The sequence below is a fragment of the Dama dama genome, chromosome 19 (genome assembly GCF_033118175.1).
Source record: "Dama dama isolate Ldn47 chromosome 19, ASM3311817v1, whole genome shotgun sequence".
Lineage (NCBI taxonomy): Eukaryota > Metazoa > Chordata > Mammalia > Artiodactyla > Cervidae > Dama > Dama dama.
Genome location: NC_083699.1, coordinates 43,026,388 through 43,045,203, shown reverse-complemented (window position 1 = coordinate 43,045,203; position 18,816 = coordinate 43,026,388). Strand labels below are relative to the sequence as shown.

At 40.2% G+C, this 18,816-nt stretch overlaps 1 protein-coding gene across 2 annotated transcripts in view; it reads right to left on the bottom strand.

The window, feature by feature from the left end:
* Positions 1 to 17,592, bottom strand: part of CCDC50 (coiled-coil domain containing 50) — a 75,566-nt gene extending 57,974 nt beyond the window's left edge. For both annotated transcript variants that reach the window (XM_061166828.1, XM_061166830.1), the window contains exon 1: positions 17,164 to 17,592. In XM_061166828.1, coding sequence (XP_061022811.1) covers positions 17,164 to 17,212 — 49 coding nt within the window. In that variant the 5' untranslated portion in view covers positions 17,213 to 17,592. The remainder of the gene's footprint in view (positions 1 to 17,163) is intronic.
* Positions 17,593 to 18,816: the final 1,224 nt, after the last annotated feature.

Genomic DNA, 18,816 nt, shown 5'->3' with positions numbered 1-18,816 from the left:
GATTGTCCTCTATTCCCAAAGAAAACTGGAAACTCTGTGAATGGAAGAGAGAAGCAAAAATTGAAGTTCAGTAATAAATTCCAAAAAGGAGGATGCTGAGGTTTCTTCAACCACACAAAAGTAAACAGAGTACATAAAATGGCATCATGGTTCTGATTTGGATTTTTAATGTTTAAAAAAGTGTTTCAGAAAAGAAAAAACACCTTTCGAGCTATAGAGATCAGGATTCATATACTGCATTCTTATTGGCTAAAAGATTTTAAACAAGTTATTCAATCTCTTTGAGTGTCAGGTTTCTCATCTGCGAAATGAAGATAAATGTTTTGAGGACTAAATTAGGTAATGATGGGCCAAAGAAAATATCTGTCACTCGGTAAAAGGAAGTTCAATAAATGGAACTTCCAATTATTACTGGTATCATCAGAATTAGGGGCTTCCCTGGTGGCTCATATGGTTAAGAATCTGCCTGCAATTCAGGAGACACAGGTTGGATCCCTGGGTCGGGAAGATCCCCTGGAGAAGGGAATGGCTACCCACTCCAGTATTCCTCCTTGGAGAATTCCATGGACAGATGAGCCTGGTAGGCTACAATCAATGAGGTTGCAGAGAGTCGGTCATGACTGAGCAACTCACACTTTTTTATCAGAATTAATGGATTTTTATAATTAGTTATTTTTTATTAAGTATTTCTTTTAGGCAGGTCCCACTAAGTCACTGATTAACATAGATCTATCATTTCCCTAATACAGAATCTATACTGGAATAAGCAATCACTACTTTCTCTCATGAAGGCATGGAAATATTTCCTGGCAGGGAATTATAATATAATCAACAGCTGACCACCATTCAATAGCTCTTTCCTACATTATACGTTTTCTCATGAGGGAGAACACATTTTCCACATGTATACATTGTGGGCCTGAGTTAAAAGAAAATCAGAATGCCTAGAATGTTTAATAAGCTCCACCACACCAAACTTTTTTCAGTTGAATATTAAGGATTAGAAAGCAAAGAAGAATTCTACGTGAAAGTCATGTAGTTACAGTTTACCAAAATATAAGAATCATCAAAGTATCACCATCAGGTATGGTGGGAGGGCAGACTATTGAGTAGAAGTAGAGCCAGTCAAAATCTAAACAACATATTAACATGGAGATTTAAAATACTGCATGCCTAAAACTAGATGTATTTTCCTAACTTCTGTTCCTTGGATTGTAAAAGCTTTCTGCCAAATCCACATGACATTTTGGTATCTTACTATACAAAAATTTGGTAAGATACCAAAACGCTACATGCATTTAGATATCTCTTTCCCAGGCTGAAGTACAAAAAGCCCAGTTCTTTGTTCCAGATACCAGTCAGAACTTTCCAAATCAGAACCTCAATGTCCTGACCTATTAAGGAAACAGTTCAAATTATTTTTAATAATTCCTCCAACTTAGATAGAGAGTAGTATGAAGTGTAGTTGTTTCAGTGTAAGTGATACACATTTGTCTCCAGTATATTAGCACATCATCTAAAAATGTGATAAGCACAGCCTATATAGACTATCCGTACAGGAAGACTGTTGTACTTTCTTCTATGCCAGATATTGTTTTCTTCACTGTTGCTGATGGTTTTCCTATTTCTGCCATACAAAAGGGCAAACGTCCACTTTTACTTATTTATACAGTGGGCTTCCCTGGTGGGTCAGTTGGTAAAGAATCTGTCTGCAATGCAGGAGACCGCCTGGCAGGCTACAGTCCATGGGATCACAAGAGTTGGACATGAACGACTGACTAAACCACCACCACTCACAGTAGTTTTGAAAGTGGAAGTGTTAGTCACTCAGTCATGTCCTACTCTTTGCAACCCCACGTACTGTAGCTAGCCCACCAGGTTCCTCTGTCCGTGAAATTCTCCAGGCAAGAATACTGGAGTGGGTTGTCATTCCCTTCTCTGAGGATCTTTCCCACCCTGGGATCGAACCCAGGTCTCGCACATTGCAGGTAGTTTCTTTACTGTCTGAGCCACCAGTAACAATCAATAAATCTTAAAATAATCTTTTGTTCACTCTAGTGCCACATAAAAAGGCAGACTTATCCTATCTAAACTAGCGGTCCTCACAGAACCTTCAGTTTCATGATAAAATGAGACCATGTTAAGATTCATTTATGGTCCAGTGAACTCAACTGCAGACTGTGCAGTTTATTAAAAGGTTAACCTGGGGTCAGATGATCAGAGCACAGCCTGGAAAAGTGAATACCTTCCATACTCAGAAATCTTGAAGATCACCAAATTTAAGTTCAACTAGAATGGGTTCTAGATGCCTGGGATTTCTCTATGTGCTGTTACTGAAATTGGCTTCAATACAGTATATTTGGTTATCCTACAACATATTTGGTTATCATGTAATTCCCCTGCAGTGGAAGTGAAAGAAAATCAGAGGCGGCCTGCATCGGCGAACAGGAAGACAAGCTGTCCAAATACCTTTTCAGCTCTAGAGCATTCACTTGTTTTGTTTTTTAAGGATTCAAGGTCATTTTGATGATTTTAAAATACCATTATAATATCTACTTGCCAATATAAATTGGTTTTTGTAGCATAGCATGTTTTTAAAAGTGTTAACTTCTAATATATCAGAATGAAGCTGAAACAGACTAAACTGTATGTCCTAATTGAGAAAACCATCCTCAAATAAGTATGAATTAAACATATCCACCCCCAAAGCAAAAAACTCTTGAGCTCTTTTGCTCATGCCTTCCTACACTCTCTTGATCTCATAAACCATACCAAGTTTACAATCTGTACATTCATCTTCTTAGTTTCTAACTCATAAGTTTTATATTCTTCACAATCACCTCCATAAACAAGAACTTAAAAATACATGTTACATGTGACCTGTTTTGTTAAAACTTTGACCCCTCTTCCCAAGAATAATTCTAAAGAAGAAAATAGTAAACATAAAAATTCTGAATAGAATCCAATGCCGTCTAAGAAACTAACTGGATCCTTTAGTAACAGCAGCAAAATGATACCATATGACAATCCTGGAAAATTTACACACAGTAATATGGTCATACATAACCAAAATCAACCCATAAACAGGTAAGATCATTGTTTCCAAAGGAACCTACTATGTGTTTAGGCCTTGAGTTAACCTTAACACCAATCAGCCTCCTACAGAAACCTGAGAGATGGGGAAAATGCATGCAACTAAAAGTGAAAGCGATTGCTTCTAATCCTCTATTCCAGTCCCAATGTATTCCTGCAAATGATCACAGCTCTTATTCTAGTGTCATTAGTGTAGTTAGCTCAAGTCAGTCGGCCTGTCAGATAGTCTGACAAGTTTCCTGGACTATCTCCTATCAATAAGGATCCTCAGGAAGTACTGAGATCAGTCTGCTACCAGTCTTGTCTTAACAGAGAGCTAGCAGACCAATACAGTGGGTGAGACATGTGGCTTAAGGAAGTTAAGTACCGCAAAAGTAGGCTAAGGAGACACACAGGAAAGAAGCAGGGTAGATGTAACAGAGAATAAACATTTGAGCTGGGCCTGAGGAGGTGGTGAGAGGATGAGCGGAGAGAAACAGGCTATATTTGGATAGTACAGAAGGAAATATCATGTAAAGGATTAGGGCTCAAAGAACAATGGTCTGGAAAAAAAGAGAAGTGGGAGTATTACAGGGTAACTTGAACAGTAATATCACCAAGATTGAATATATAACACTGCATTTTGCAAAAATTTTCATATCCATTTCTTTCATTAACTCTCATGGAAAATCCATGTATTAGACATAGTAAATGTTATTTCCAATAAACAGATAAGGAAACTGAAGATAGATATTGAGTGTTTTCTCTGAGTCCTTACATAAAATGAGTAGTAATGAGGAGATGTGAAACCAAGTCTTACAAGCCTAGGTTCAAAATACTTCTCTTTCCAAAGAAGTTAGTCTGCTTAAGCTAAATTTTATACAAGCTTAACTTCAACCTGGACGAATTATTTAATGTATCAGTAAACTAGAGCAAATACTGCAAAATAATTCTAGGAGGAGCTCAATTATTGAAAAGATACATATGCAGAAATGTACAGAGTAAAATGGTAGCTTCCTACTCCATTTAAAGTGAAGAGAATGATAGTTGTATTACATACTGACAAGTAAGCAGAAATCAGAAATGTGTGCATTTCTTACCGCTCCTCAGTTGCACAAATCTTTTCAACACCCATTCCTTACTTTCAGGGGTATATATGGGGAGAACAGATAAATAGGAAACAAAAAGAAAACTAACTAAAAGCAGAATTTGGGGAAACTCATTTATGAACAGCTTAATGAAACTTTAATCCTACTACCTTCTATAGAGCAGATTTCATGTTTCATTTAACATCAATTATGAAATAGAAAACACATTAAGAATCTCAAGACAGTCTATGGGAGACAAGTATTCTTTCTGCTGTAAGTGTCAATGAAAACTTTATATACCCAGCCAGGGTTTTTTAACAAGGACCTCACTCAGTCATCATATCCAACTGCCTGTGGTATTTCAGCAGCTTCTGGTACAATTATTAAAACTGCCCTTTTTACTCACAAAGTGTCTGGGTTTGTCCTATAAATGATTTGGCAGCGCTGCCTTTAAACCTCAATAGGTATCCCAGTTTGGGGAGCTTGAGTGCCATTGCAACCAAGTTCCTGGAATTTGGGGATATTGAATGCACGTTAAACTGGAGTCTTATTGATAAGAGCTCCCTAACTAACCATTTTCTAAACCTCCAGCTTCTCCCCTCCAACACACACACACACAAAGCTGAAATAATCTTTCAAAGATCAGCTCTTTGGAGTTTTCACGGGGAAATTACAAGCAGAAAAGAAAAAAAGAAGACTTCATGGGTAAGCTAAAGTCCAATTTAAATAAAATAATGAGGTCTGACCATGGAAAACTGGGAAAACAACAGAAGCAGATATGGTAAGTTAGAATCCAGCAATCACTAACAGGATAAGAAACATTTGTAAAAGCAGACACTGAGTGCAAAATCCTTTCTAAAATAGATGCTGGCAGATGTTAGGCCAAACTGAACATGTGCAGACAGGAGGATATGAATCTTAATCAAGTCCCTTCTTTGTCCTTCTCTACTTCTGGTTTCCCATCTAGACAATAAAAAAAAAATTCTGAATGTATTTGTCAACCCTAACATTCTGAATTTTGCATAACTTCATAATATGAAAGAAAAAGCCAATATTTTAAAGTACTTAATGGGAAGTGCTACTCAAAAATTAGTGAGTATAATATTTAAAGTAAACTATGGACTCCTCTATATAGTCAACAGACCAAAAAAAAAAAAAAAATTGTTGTTGATGGGGAGGCAGTGAAGGGGGAAAGATATCCTCGTAAGTCATCGTGCTTTTACAAAATGCAATTAAAAGTCCTTGAGTAATGTTAATGGAAAGTGACTCAGTCTTTATGAGTCATTAGAAAAATGAAAGCCAAAAAGTCCAGTGGAGACTCCCCTGATTTTGGTCATTGAGAAGCTGTATCAGGACTGGAAATGCTCCTCACACACTGAGCCTTCAAAGTTTAGTGGCAAATTAACCTAGGTACTTCTGATGCAAGTTTCCAAGAGACAAGGTGACACTTCATTCATGCAAATGTTGCTCTGCGTGTTTTGAAGACAGTCAGTCATAAGTAATAAACTAAGAATCATAAGCAAACTTTTCAAAAGCTGGACTTGTTTACTCACGCACTTCACTCATGAAAGCCCCATTGGCCCTTACTCAGAACTGGCAAATGGATTATCCTTACTTTTCATAAGGTTTCTACTTTGATAATCAATTTTGAAGTACCTAGACATTTTTAAACAAGCACATGTTCTTCTTTAAAAAATAAAAATCAGATGTAAGTCCATATTTTTTAAAAGTCACTACAAAATTATTGCATGCTGTCACATGGGTTCAACCAATAATAGTCTCCAACAGCGCACCACTATATTAAAAAAAAAGTTCTATAACTGATGTTTATAGCAATTAATGAATTATAAAAAAAATATCAATTAAGGAAGTTTTTAAAAGGTTTCATTGAAATGGTCCAAGAGAAATTATCGTTTCTCCACAAGGTAACAGAGAGTAAACAATGTAAGCTTTTCTGACCATAGTCTCTGCTGTAATTACTCACTCGTTTCAGTCTTTATAGCACAAAAGCAGTCACAGACAGTATGTAGACAAATGAGCAAAGTTATGATCCAATAAAACTTCAGACACAGAAATTTGAATTTCATATCATTTTTACCTGTCACAAAACATTCTTCTTCCTATTTTTCTTCAACCATTTAAAAATGTAAAGGCTATATTCAGCTCCACTGTATAAAAACAAGCAGTGGGTAGCTGGACTGGCCCACAGGCCATAGTTTGCAAACTTCTATCCTAGAGGAACAAATTTCAATTACTAAAAGGAAAAAAAATGCTGCCATTCTTTAACCCTTATAAAGGTAATGAGTTGCTACTGAAAAAACTTAAAAAATTAAAGTAGGGTAGGATGCATCCCTGCATTACGGTGGCCACAGTATTTGTAGTCAGTATATTCCAAACGTCCATCGTAAGCCCAATGTATAATCTGGGTATAAAAGACTACAGTTTCCCGGGACCATCTCCAAGAGATTCAGCTGGTATCAAGTAGAGCAGGAATGCGCTCACAGCAAAGCTCCTAACATTGCACCAAGGTTCAAAGACCACTGATATTTATAAAATGTTTATCTGATAAGAGGGCTGAATTCAAATACATAAAGAGTTCTCAAAGCTCAATAACAAGAAAACAGTCTGATGTTTTTTAAAAGGCAAACTTTAGAACACACACTTCAACAAATGATCCAAGAATAGGAAAGAAGCACAACAGTCTCCAATGATTAGTCATCACAGAAATGCAAATTAAAGCCACCTGAGCTAGTATTACTCTGTTAAAATTCAGATCACAGCTACAAAACAACAGAACCAGAATTTAAACCCTTAAGAAAATCACTAAAAATTTTTTAAAATATATCTTGACAGTGTAAAGTACAGAAAAGGGTGTAGAGCAATTGGAGCTCACATACACTGTTTGCGGGAATGCAAAATGGTACGGCTACTTTGAAAAACAGTTTGGTAGTTTCTTATAAAGCTAAACATATATTCACCATACAACCCAGTAATCTTACCCCAGGTTCTAACCCAGGGCTTCCCTGGTAGCTCAGCCGGGAAAGAATCCGCCTGCAATGCAAGAGATCCAAGTTTGTTTCCTGGGTCAGGAAGATCCCCCGGAGAAGGGACAGAGTACCCACTCCAGTGTTCTTGGGCTTCTCTGGTGCCTCAGTCAGTAGACAATCAGCCTGCAATGCGGGAGACCGAGGCTCAGTCCCTGGATTGGCAAGATCCCCTGGAGGAGGGCATGGCAATCTACTCCAGTATTCTTGCCTGGAGAATCCCCATGGAAAGAGGAACCTGGCAGACTGCAGTCCAGGGGGTCACAAGGAGTCTTACATGACTGAGCGACTAAGCACAGGTGCTAACCCAAGAGAAGTGAAAACACAATCACTCACACACAAAAAAAATTATATGCAAATGTTCATAGAGACTATTTATAACCACCAAAAGCAAAAACATCTCAATATTCATCAACTAGTGAATGGATAAGCAAATGTGGTACAGTCATTCACTGCAATTCAGCAATGAAAAGGAACAAAATTACTGATATACACATGGTATTAGATGTATTATGCTAAGTGAAAGAAGTCAAACACAAAAAGCTATTTATTGCGTGATCCTATTTATATGTCATTTTTGTAAAGGCAAAAGTATAGGGCCAGAAAACAAATCAGTGGTTGGTTGGGGTGGGAAGGAAGGGGTAGAACAATTTGGGGGTTATGCAATTGTTCTATATCTTGACTGCTGCGGTGGTTACAAGACCAAACACCTGTCAAACTCAGAACTGCACATTAAGAAGAATTTTTACTGTACATTGAATTACACATCAATGAACCTGGTTAAAAAGAAAAAAACACTGATACATAAGCCAGACTGGTTTTACACTGGCTCTGGTTTATTAGAAAGTTTTCAGTGCTTTTATGTCAGTGTATGGTTACCAATATCATATGAAGACCTACATATCTTAATGTGTGCATTTGTTTAAATGAAATAATGACATACTTAAAAAAAAAAAAAACACTTCTTTTGAGTATGTGTGTTTGTGGTATCCTTTTAAAAATAGTCAGTCAGTCAGTTCAGTCACTCTGTCGTGTCCAACTCTTTGCGCCCCATGGACTGCAGCACACCAGGCTTCCCTGCCCATAACCAACTTCCGGAGCTTATTCAAACTCATGTCCATCAAGTCAGTGATGCCACCCAACCATCTCATCCTGTCATCCCCTTTCCCTCCCATCTTCAATCCTTCCCACCATCAAGGTCTTTTCCAATGAGTCAGTTCTTCACATCAGGTGGCCAAAGAACTGGAGCTTCAGCTTCAACATCTCTCCTTCCAATCAACACCCAGAACTGATTTCCTTTAGGATGGACTGGTTGGATCTCCTTGCAGTCCAAGGGACTCTCAAGAGTCTTCTCCAACACCATGGTTCAGAAGCATCAATACTTCAGCGTTCAGCTTTCTTTAGAGTCCAACTCTCACAGCCATACATGACCACTGGAAAAACCAGAGCTTTGACTATATGAACTTTTGTTGACAAAGTAATGTCTCTGCTTTTTAATATGTTGTCTAGGTCGGTCATAACTTTTCTTCCAAGGAGCAAGCATCTTTTAATTTCATGGCTGCAGTCACCATCTGTAGTGATTTGGGAGCCCCCCAAAAATAAAGTCTGTTACTGCTTCCATTGTTTCCCCATCTATTTGCCATGAAGTGAAGGGACCAGATGCCATGATCTTAGCTTTCTGAATGCTGAGTTTTAAGCCAACTTGTTCACTCTCCTCTTTCACCTTCACCAAGAGGTTCTTTAGTTCTTCTTCACTTTCTGCAATCAGGGTGGTGTCACCCACAGGTCTGACGTTTTTGATATTTCTCCTGGAAATCGTGATTCCAGCCTGTGCTTCATCCAGGCCAGCATTTCTCATGATGAACTCTGCACATGAGTTAAATAAGCAGGGTGACAATATACAGCCTTGACATAACTCCTTTCCTGATTTGGAACCAGCCTGTTGTTCCATGTCCAGTTCTAACTGTTGCTTCTTGACCTGCACACAGATTTCTCAAGAGGCAGGTCAGGTGGTCTGATATTCCCATCTCTTGAAGAATTTTCCAGAGTTTGTTGTGATCCACACAGTCAAAGGCTTTGGCATACTCAATAAAGCAGATGATTTTCTGGAACTCTTGCTTTTTTGATGATCCAATGGATGTTGGCAATTTGATCTCTGGTTCCTCTGCCTTTTCTAAATCCAGCTTGAACATCTGGAAGTTCACGGTTCACATAATGTTAAAGCCTGGTTTGGACAATTTTGAGCAGTACTTTGCTAGCATGTGAGATGAGTGCAATTGTGCGGTAGTTTGAACATTCTTTGGATTTGCCTTTCTTTGGGATTGGAATGAAAACTGACCTTTTCCAGTCCTGTGGCCACTGCTGAGTTTTCCAAATTTGCTGGCATACTGAGTGCAGCACTTTCACAGCATCATCTTTTAGGATTTGAAATAGCTCAACTGGAATCCCATCACCTCCACTAGCTTTGTTCGTAGTGATGCTTCCTAAGGCCCACTTGACTTCATGTTCCACGATGCCTGGCTCTAGGTGAGTGATCACATCATCGTGGTTATCTGGGTCATGAAGATCTTTTTTATATAGTTCTTCTATGTATTCTTGCCACCTCTTCTTAATATCTTCTGCTTCTGTTAGATGCACACCATTTCTGTCCTTTATTGTGCCCATCTTTGCATGAAATGTTCCCTTGGAATCTCTGATTTTCTTGAAGAGATCTCTAGTCTTTCTCATTCTATTGTTTTCCTCTATATCTTTACACTGATCACTGAGGAAGGCTTTCTTATCTCTCCTTGCTAGTCTTTGGAACTCTGCATTCAAATGGGTATAGCTTTCCTTTTCTCCTTTGCCTTTCACATCTTTTCTTTTCTCAGCTATTTGTAAGGCCTACTCAGACAACCATTTTGCCTTTTTGCATTTGTTTTTCTTGGGGATGGTCCTGATCACTGCCTCTTGTACAATGTCATGAACCTCCATGTATAGCTCTTCAGGCACTCTATCAGATCTCATCCCTTGAATCTATATGTCACTTCCACTGTATAATCATAAGGGATTTTATTTAGGTCATACCTGAATAGTCTAGTGGTTTTCCCTACTTTCTTCAATTTAAGTCTGGCAATAATTTGGCAATAAGGAGTTCATGATCTGAGCCACAGTCAGCTCCCAGTCTTGTTTTTGCTGACTGTACAGAGCTTCTCCCTGTTTGGCTGCAAAGAATATAATCAATGGGTTGACCAAAAAGTTCCTTTGGGTTTTCTGTACCAGCTCACTGAAAAACTCTTCTGTTTTGGCCAACACAATGGTATCTGGGCTTCCCTGGTAGCTCAATCCATAAAGAATCCGCCTGCAATGTGGGAGACCTGGGTTTGATCCCTGGATTGGAAAGATCCCCTGGAGAAGGGTAGGGCAACCCACCCCAGTATTCTTGCCTGGAGAATCCCCATGGACAGAGGAGCCTGGTGGGCTACACTCTATGGGGTCACAAAGAGTCGGAAACAACTGAGTGACTAAGCACAGCACATAAACAGCACAACTGTACCCAGGAATTCTTGTACTGATTTTTAAATTCAAACATCTGGGAATAAACAGTCTATATAACCACAAGGTATATTAAGGCCAATTATCCTTTGTAGTTCTTATTTGGGATCTAGGGCAGCCTAATTTCACAGTTTTGAAGCACAGGACACTTTTAAATAGGTCATCAGCTAGAAGCACTAATCCAACAATCCTTCCAGTGGCTACATCTGAAATTGCAAACATAGCTGTGACAAGGTTTATTTTTTTCCCCCTATAGTTCAGGGTAGTTAATTGTAAAATACACTCCTTTACTTAAAAAACTGGGATTTCAAGAATAGTTTACTTAAGTTTTGTGGTATCACACTGTTTTTTGTTACTGAGGCAAAAATTCACTTATCTCAATCAAAACTCTACATCTCTGAAAATAACTGAGGAAAGATCATGGCCCACAGCTTTATTTCCACAATATGTTTAATCATCTTAAAATATCCAAGCCTCTAAACATTAGCCCCTTCAGGCTGAGTGTACCAGAGAGGAAATGCATCTTCTATGCAGGAAAAACCACTGAGGCAGGAATATGACCTCCTGTAGTTCATGCAGCAATTCATTTGCTGAATCAAAACAAAAACCGGGGAAAAAAAAAAAAGCTTTTAATTAAAAAAAAAATAAAATCTAGGTCAACTTTTTAACATTCATATCAAACACTATCCCTAAAACAACTTGAGAAAAAGCTCTGAAATTGTTTTGCCATTCATTATTTTTATACCATTGTTTTTCTCCGGTGGATCTAGCAGTAAAGAATCTACCTGCCAATGCAGGAGACACAAGAGACGCAGGTTTGATTCCTGGGTCAGGAAGATTTCCTGAAGAAGACAATAGCAACACACTCCAGTATTCTTGCCTGGGAGAGCCCATGGACAGGGGAGCCTGGCGGGCTACAGTCTATGGGGCCGCAAAGAGAAGGATCCAACTGAGTGACTGAGCACGCACACACACATTAAGGAAATACATCAGGAGTGATTCTTTTTTATCTAGAGAATAATTGAAAAGAGAGAGAAGAACAGAGAAAGGGAACAAAAGAAGAGAGAGGAAGGGAGGAGATGGGAAAGGAAGGGGAAGGTGAAAAAGGAGAGAGGAGGGAAGACTGAGCTGTGGGATACTCAATTCTAAACTTTTCTAAATTTAGGCCTCATGTGGCAATTTTTAGATATGTTCAGTCTAAGGGGTTTACTACAACTCACTTCCCCATCCTGGCTCTCAGATTTTCATCTGGAAAATCTGGTGGAGCAGTCGTTTCTATTAGTTTCCCACAAGGGAGAAGTTGGCCTTTATGTACTTGTCAGTTTAAAAAAAAAAAAAAAAGGCATCTCCTGAATTACTAAAATAATCTTTTACAAATAGCAGCTATTTCAGTTTTTAAAAATCACTGATTTATTTAAGAAGGTACTACATACCTGCATATAGCAATGTGAGAGGCATTCTGGGTGGAATTTCAAGAGTTCTTTACAACAACTCCTTGAACTCTACAGGACTGCCTTTCTAGCACAGTCAAGATCACACCATGAACCATAGGGCACTTTTTACTGTGAAACTACCCTCACACAATATGTGTGACACACATAAATTTCTAAAAAATATGTATCTAAGGTTCTTTTCAGCTTCCAAATTATGTGATACTGCTGTGCATTTTACCTCGGGGGCGGGGGGGGGGGGGGGAGGGGGGGAGGGAATTAAATCTATTACTCAAAAAAAAAAAAAAAATCAAATCACCAAATAGCATTTTAAAAAATGTTTTTACTAAAATTTTATTCTTAATAATGATTACCTTCCAAGTCAGAAGGAAGAGCGTGCAATGACTTTTTTTTTACGTTCTATGTTATCCATAACTTTGTATGGATTCCATTTATAAGACATATCTATGAAAAAAAACACTAGAAAAAATACATAAAACATTTTCATAAATGTAATAGTGGCACTAAGATACATGATGTCCAGGTTAAAAGGCATTATTTCTGCCCTCTAAGAGCTTATGCCCTGAGAAGGAACAGGAAATTATGCCAGAGTTAGGATTTCTAAACTAACAGAGAGCATCCAGTAGTCATGATTTATTCATTCATTCATTCACACATTTCCTGACACTTTGCCAGCTATGTGAAAGATCTGAAGCCAGATCAAGGTAAAGAAAAACAAGACACATATCTAAGTCAAGATTTAGCAGTGGTCTCATTAAAAAACAATAACCACCCCCACCCCAAAAAAACTTATGGAATTTTGAGGAAAAGAGAAACTGAGTTTGTCCGAGAGCCAGAAAATGTACCTCTTAGAGACCTCCAACACATTATATGTCTTGTGGGCATGCCACATGCTTCAGATCTCTGGAACTCCTTGATTAACTTACTGTAACAGACATAATTTTGTAACTTTCCTCTTAAAGTTCTGGACATATGCCATTATTTTAATTTATCCTCATCTTGCCACTATGGTGATCTGGACCTAAAATGAATCAGTGCTTTCTAGGCATATATCGGAAAATGCATTAACTCTGATCTTTAAAGAAAAAGGATTTGCATCAGAATAGCTAGCTACCTTCATTTCAAGAAATGGCTCTACCACAAGTGCACAGGTGCTCATCAGATGCTAATCGTGAGTAAACTAACTTTGGAGATGTTGGAACTTCCATTTAAAGGACAGTAAAAATACATAATACATAATAAATTCCCTTACTGCTGAGAGGAAAGAGGAAAGAAGGTTGGCCTGGTAAATGAGAGGATTGCAGATTACATATTACGTGTTCAGTGTTTAAAAGTGGGAAAAAGCTAATGACTAAAAAACTGCAAAGGAGTTAATAAACTTTAAAGAGTCTAGAAATGACTTTGATTCATAGTCTACATCTCTCAGACCAAAATCTTAAGATAATGTGAAAACTTTGCTAAATACGGGAAACAGCAAGATTAGCACTGAGCAATTAAACCTAAGTAGAGCTATGGGAGCGGCTTCCCCAGTGTCTCTGCAGCAAAGAATCTGCTTGCCAAAGCCGGAGACACAGGAGACATGGGTCTGATCCCTGGGACAGGAAGACCCCCTGGACGATGAAATGGCAATCCACTCCAATATTCTTGCCTGGAAAATCCCATGAACAGAGGAGTCTGGAAGGCTACAGTCCTTGGGTGTCACAAAGAGTCAGACACACAGAGATGGGAATCAGACTAGAGAGAGCAAAAAGTGGGGCATCTGGATTGTGGTTTCAGAAGAAAATTCAGCAAAGAAGCTAAAACTGACCAAAAATCTAAGTTAGTTAACTAATGAAAGTGCTCTTTCTTTTTTTTTTAAGGGGAAAAAAAGCTTTGATCTAAACTAAAAAAAAAATTGAAATATTGTTGGAACCTTTTTCTATTGGAGAATACTTTTGTCTAGCATTGACAAATTGCATGATGCATTTGAGATATACATCTAGTGATATAAAAAAATGGTTGAGAATTATTTCAAATCTTGTAGTGGAGAACCTCAAATGTTTCTGAAGAAATAAAGCATTATTTCTAAACAATGGCAATAGTATTTCCATTGCAAAAAGTATGATGTTCCAAAAACACGCTTTTAAACCCAGAAACAATGATGTGTGTTAAAATTCATCTTAGACTTAATTCTTGACTTAATTCTTTTCACTACAAATGATCTCAAACACATCTCTGTCTCCTATTTTAAGAGAGATTTCCCAAAGTAAAAATACTGCAGCAGTTATTTTTTCAAAGGTCTGTCCAAATGATGAGGATCTTTGACCATCTTAAAACTAAGCAAGTAATAGAATTTAACCTAGAAGAAAAAGTTTTCAAATATTCCCCTTCCCTAAAGTCAGCTGCTACCATGACCTCTGTTGAGATGTTCACAAAAAAGTCCCAGGGTGCCCAGTCCCTTCCTAAAGAAAAGGGCAGTGGGAAGGGGCAGACATCCACTGCATTGTTCTTCTCCGTCTCTACTGGAATCTGCCCAATGATTCCAAATTGTAATTGTATATAAAGGTTTACATTAATAAGATAAGCAGAGAGTTTTTAAAACTGGAGTTTAAAAATCTGTGCCAGAATATTAAGCAAGCTATTACTAAACTTCCTATTCAAACTGAGTTGGAGTTTCAGTATTAAGAACAGTCTAAATGTTTGTGTATGCTTTACCCAATCATGGTCACCAACTTTATTTTCTTTAATTAGGGTCCAAAAAAATCATTAGGGAGCAACCAGACTATAATCAAGAGTTATATTAGAGAAAGATACATTTTATTAGATGTGAATACTTCCCAGAACAAAAACCACACCACCATTAGGACATTCCTAGTACAGTGTATCATTTCCTTTGATGATCTTTGAACCAGAAAAATCAGATGATCACAAAAACAATGGTCATCTCAACAATTTCTGACCACCTTCAAAGTAAATCAATATATGTAATTCTAACTTAATGAAACAACCACATAAATTCCCATACCACTTTACTGTATTATATAAACTGGACTGCCTCACACCAAGTTGTGCAAAACGAAAACCAATCCAAATGAGTTAAACTCCAGAGTTTAGCAATGGAAAAATCTTGCATTTATAGATGTAAAGTGTTTGTTGAAACCCTTGAGAAAGAATATTCTAGAATAAACCATTCATGTCTTGGTTAGAAACCAGAAGACCTAAGAGTAATATAAATGCATACAGAGAAAGACAGTGAGTTTCAAGTTCATTTCAGGTCACTAACATGCAGAGCGAGCAAGGTAAATTCCTAGCACTACACGACTGTGAGCTGCGCTAAGTTGTGTCTGACTCTGCAACCCCGTGGACCGTAGCCCACGAAGCTCCTCTGTCCACGGGGATTCTCCGAGCAAGAATACTGAAGTGAGTTGCCATGCCCTCCTCCAGATCTTCCCAACTCAGGGATCAAACCCAGGTCTCCCACACTGCAGGCAGATTCTTTACCGACTGAGCCACCAGGGAAGCCCTAGTTTACAAATTGAGGTTGTGTCTGAACTCCAATTCTCATCCTACTCATTATATATACAAGGATCACTTTTTCTCTTGAGACATCCAAAACACACACACACAACTTCATACCACAAAGGTTAAAGACAATCTCTAAGACTAGGACTTTCACAGTGCAAATTTGCCTTTCCCACCACTCAAGCTGCAGACTAGACAGGGCAAAGGAAAAATTATTTACATACGAATGCGAGGACCTTTACCAAAACCAGGATAGGAACTCAAGGGTTGAAAAACACCACTTGCTAAATAATCTCCAGCCTAAAAAACTCTAACATCCTTTAGGAACAACAGGACAGGCCCTGACATTAAAAATTAAAAATTTTTAATTTTAAGCATTAAAAATTCTACACAAAACCAGAGACAGTCTCCTGGTGTTTGAAACTCTGGGGCCTAAAGCAGTCAAGCTTTCTTTGGATCCTGGGTTGAGTCCTAGCAGCCACAAGACCCTATGAGTCAAATCAGGTTGGCAATCAAACACACAGTTCCAAAAAATCAAAGATCCTTTTCAATTCTACCTTCCCAGGACAAGAATCAGCTGAAACAAATGACATCCACTACAAAGACAATCTCTGCAAGCCCGGATAGCACTCTGGGACTTCTATGCTTCCCAGGGACAAATAACAGCCTAAGATTACTAAAGATTATCGCAATCCAGCACCCAAGAGCTCAGTTTTTTAAAAAAAAAAAAGGTCTAGGATGAAAACACGAGGCAAAAAGTCAATGGGCTTCTTGCTAGAAGTCAAGCCAGACCAGTAGTAATCAAGCTCTTACTCTTTCTGGACATCAGTATAGGAAGCTAGTAAAAATCAAGATCACAATGAGTCCCCTGCTCCCCCTGGCTTCCTGCTTTTTGTGAGAAAATGCTTATTTATAAGCAGTTTCCCATCTGGCTGCTCGCGCTGGGCAGTGCCCAGACTAAACTTTTAAACCTGGAAGAAGGTGGGAAAGTCAGCCAGCCAGACGCTGCGCTAGAAAACGTAGACAGAAGGAGGGAAAGAGTCAAGTTTCAAAACAAAGGTTCCACAAGGAACTGCACGTCAACCACTCCCCACTTCCTAGCCTTCAAGCCAGCTAGGCTGGGCCTGAATTTTTAAGAAGACAAATAAGTCAGAGGCACCCAGCTCTGGAGCTTTCACTAACGGCACGGCTATTCCCGAGAACCTTTGCACAACCACTTGATGAGAGTGGTGTTGCCCTCTCCCCCCATCTCCCGACGCTGGAGAAAAACTGAGGCTCAGAACTTAGGTGACTTGCCCAAGGTCCCACAGCAGAACCGGAATTCAATTTCTTCCAGGCCAGGGCGGGCCGGCACCCGGTGGGCACCAGGCAAAGGCCGCGGGGGCCGCCGAGACTAGGAAGGCCCTCCTCCCTCGGGAGGGACCCGGCGCTGGGAGCCGGAGGGGCCCGGCGCGCGCTCCACGGCCCGGCCCCTACCTTCCTTGACTCCCGGCAGCTTGGACTGGTCGATGGTGACTTCAGCCATGTTGGCCTGGGGTCCGGGCAGCACTTCGCCTCCGGCTTCCCGGCCGCCGCCTGCACAGAGCACGGCCCGGCGCGCAGCAGCAGCAGCGCCCGACGCGGCGCAAAGTCCAGCCCGCAGCGCTCGGGCCCGGAGGGCGGGGCGGGCCGCCGGGCAAGGGCTGGCGACAAAGGCGGCGGGAGACGGACCCGGGCGCCGCAGGCTGCGCCGCCGCAGCCACCTGCTCCCGCGCCCCCGGCCCTGATCAATACCAAATACCCGGAGCCCGGAAATGGACCCGGGCCGGCCAGTACGGAGGGAGAGAGGAGACAGAAAGGCGGGCGGGCGGGCCTGGGTGGGGAGGGGGAGGGGGAGGGGAGCTGCAGGTCTGTAACCGCAATTCAGTGGCTGGCGAGCGCAGATCGGCTCCTGCGGCCGCCTCCCTGCTGTCTCCTTTGTGCCGAGTGACGCGCCCGAGGCTAGGGCCCCCGCCCCCGCGCCCTGCCTCCCTCCCAAGGGAGGGTCGCGGCTGTCTGCGGGGGCCTTGTGTCCTGAAGGCCTCGGCCAAAAGGCCGCACGGATCCCCCACAACAGTCGTTACTGTCGCCGGTGTAGTCCCCATTCTTGGGCTCTTTCCACGGGATGCTTCCTGTGTGCCTGGCTCTCTGGGATTAGAGGAAAGATGATGTTTGGGCATTAAAAACTCTCTACTACAATGTACAGAACTAGAGCAGCTGATCAGAAACTAGGCCAGTTAAGAGAATGTTCACAACCAGTTGAGGGAACTGAGTCATTCATTCATCAAAAATGCATGAACGTCTCCCGAGTGCGATGTTAGATACCGTGGGTGATAACGTGCGTCAGACATCTCCCTCTTCTGGCATGTCACACATTGGTCTATAATTGTGACATTTTTCTTTCCCCGAAATAGCATCTCCTGGCAACAGAATTCTCCCTCCCTTTGGGAAGTCCTCTTCGGGAGGAGCCTCCTCTCCCAAGCTTGTGCAATCAAAGAACCTCTCCACCATCAACAAGCTTCCTCCCTCACCTACACACATTCATCTAAGGATGGGTGTGTGACCAAGGCAAGTCAAGCAGAATACTTCTCTGGGGTTATTATATAAAGAAGGACAGATAAGCATTGTTTCTTGTGAGGAGCGTTGACTCTTAATAGAGAATGAGGCCAATCTGAAGACAGAAGTAAAGGTAAGAAGACAGTAGAGATGAAGAGGGTGTGTTCTGGTGTTACCATAGTAGCAAACCAGCTGGTCCTTGAGATCCCACTGCTCTGGATTCTGGTATTTACCTCCAGCATCTTCTCAATTTAGGCTAGCACATTTTACTACCTTAAACTAGTTAAAGTTGATATTCTGTCACTCAACAGCTCAAAGAGTAACTGTATGAGAGGCCGCATGGAGGAGGGTTTATTGGGACTTGGCATTCATTGACTAAGATTGGCAAAAAATTAAGAGAGGATTTTCTAAGCCAGAGGGTGGCAAACCCTGGCCCACTGGATTTGAATGGCTGCTTTTTATGTGTTTAAATGATTACATTTAAGTGCTTATAGAAATACAACATAATATTTTTAATCTTGCCTCTTTGTACTCAAATTATAAAATATTTACTAT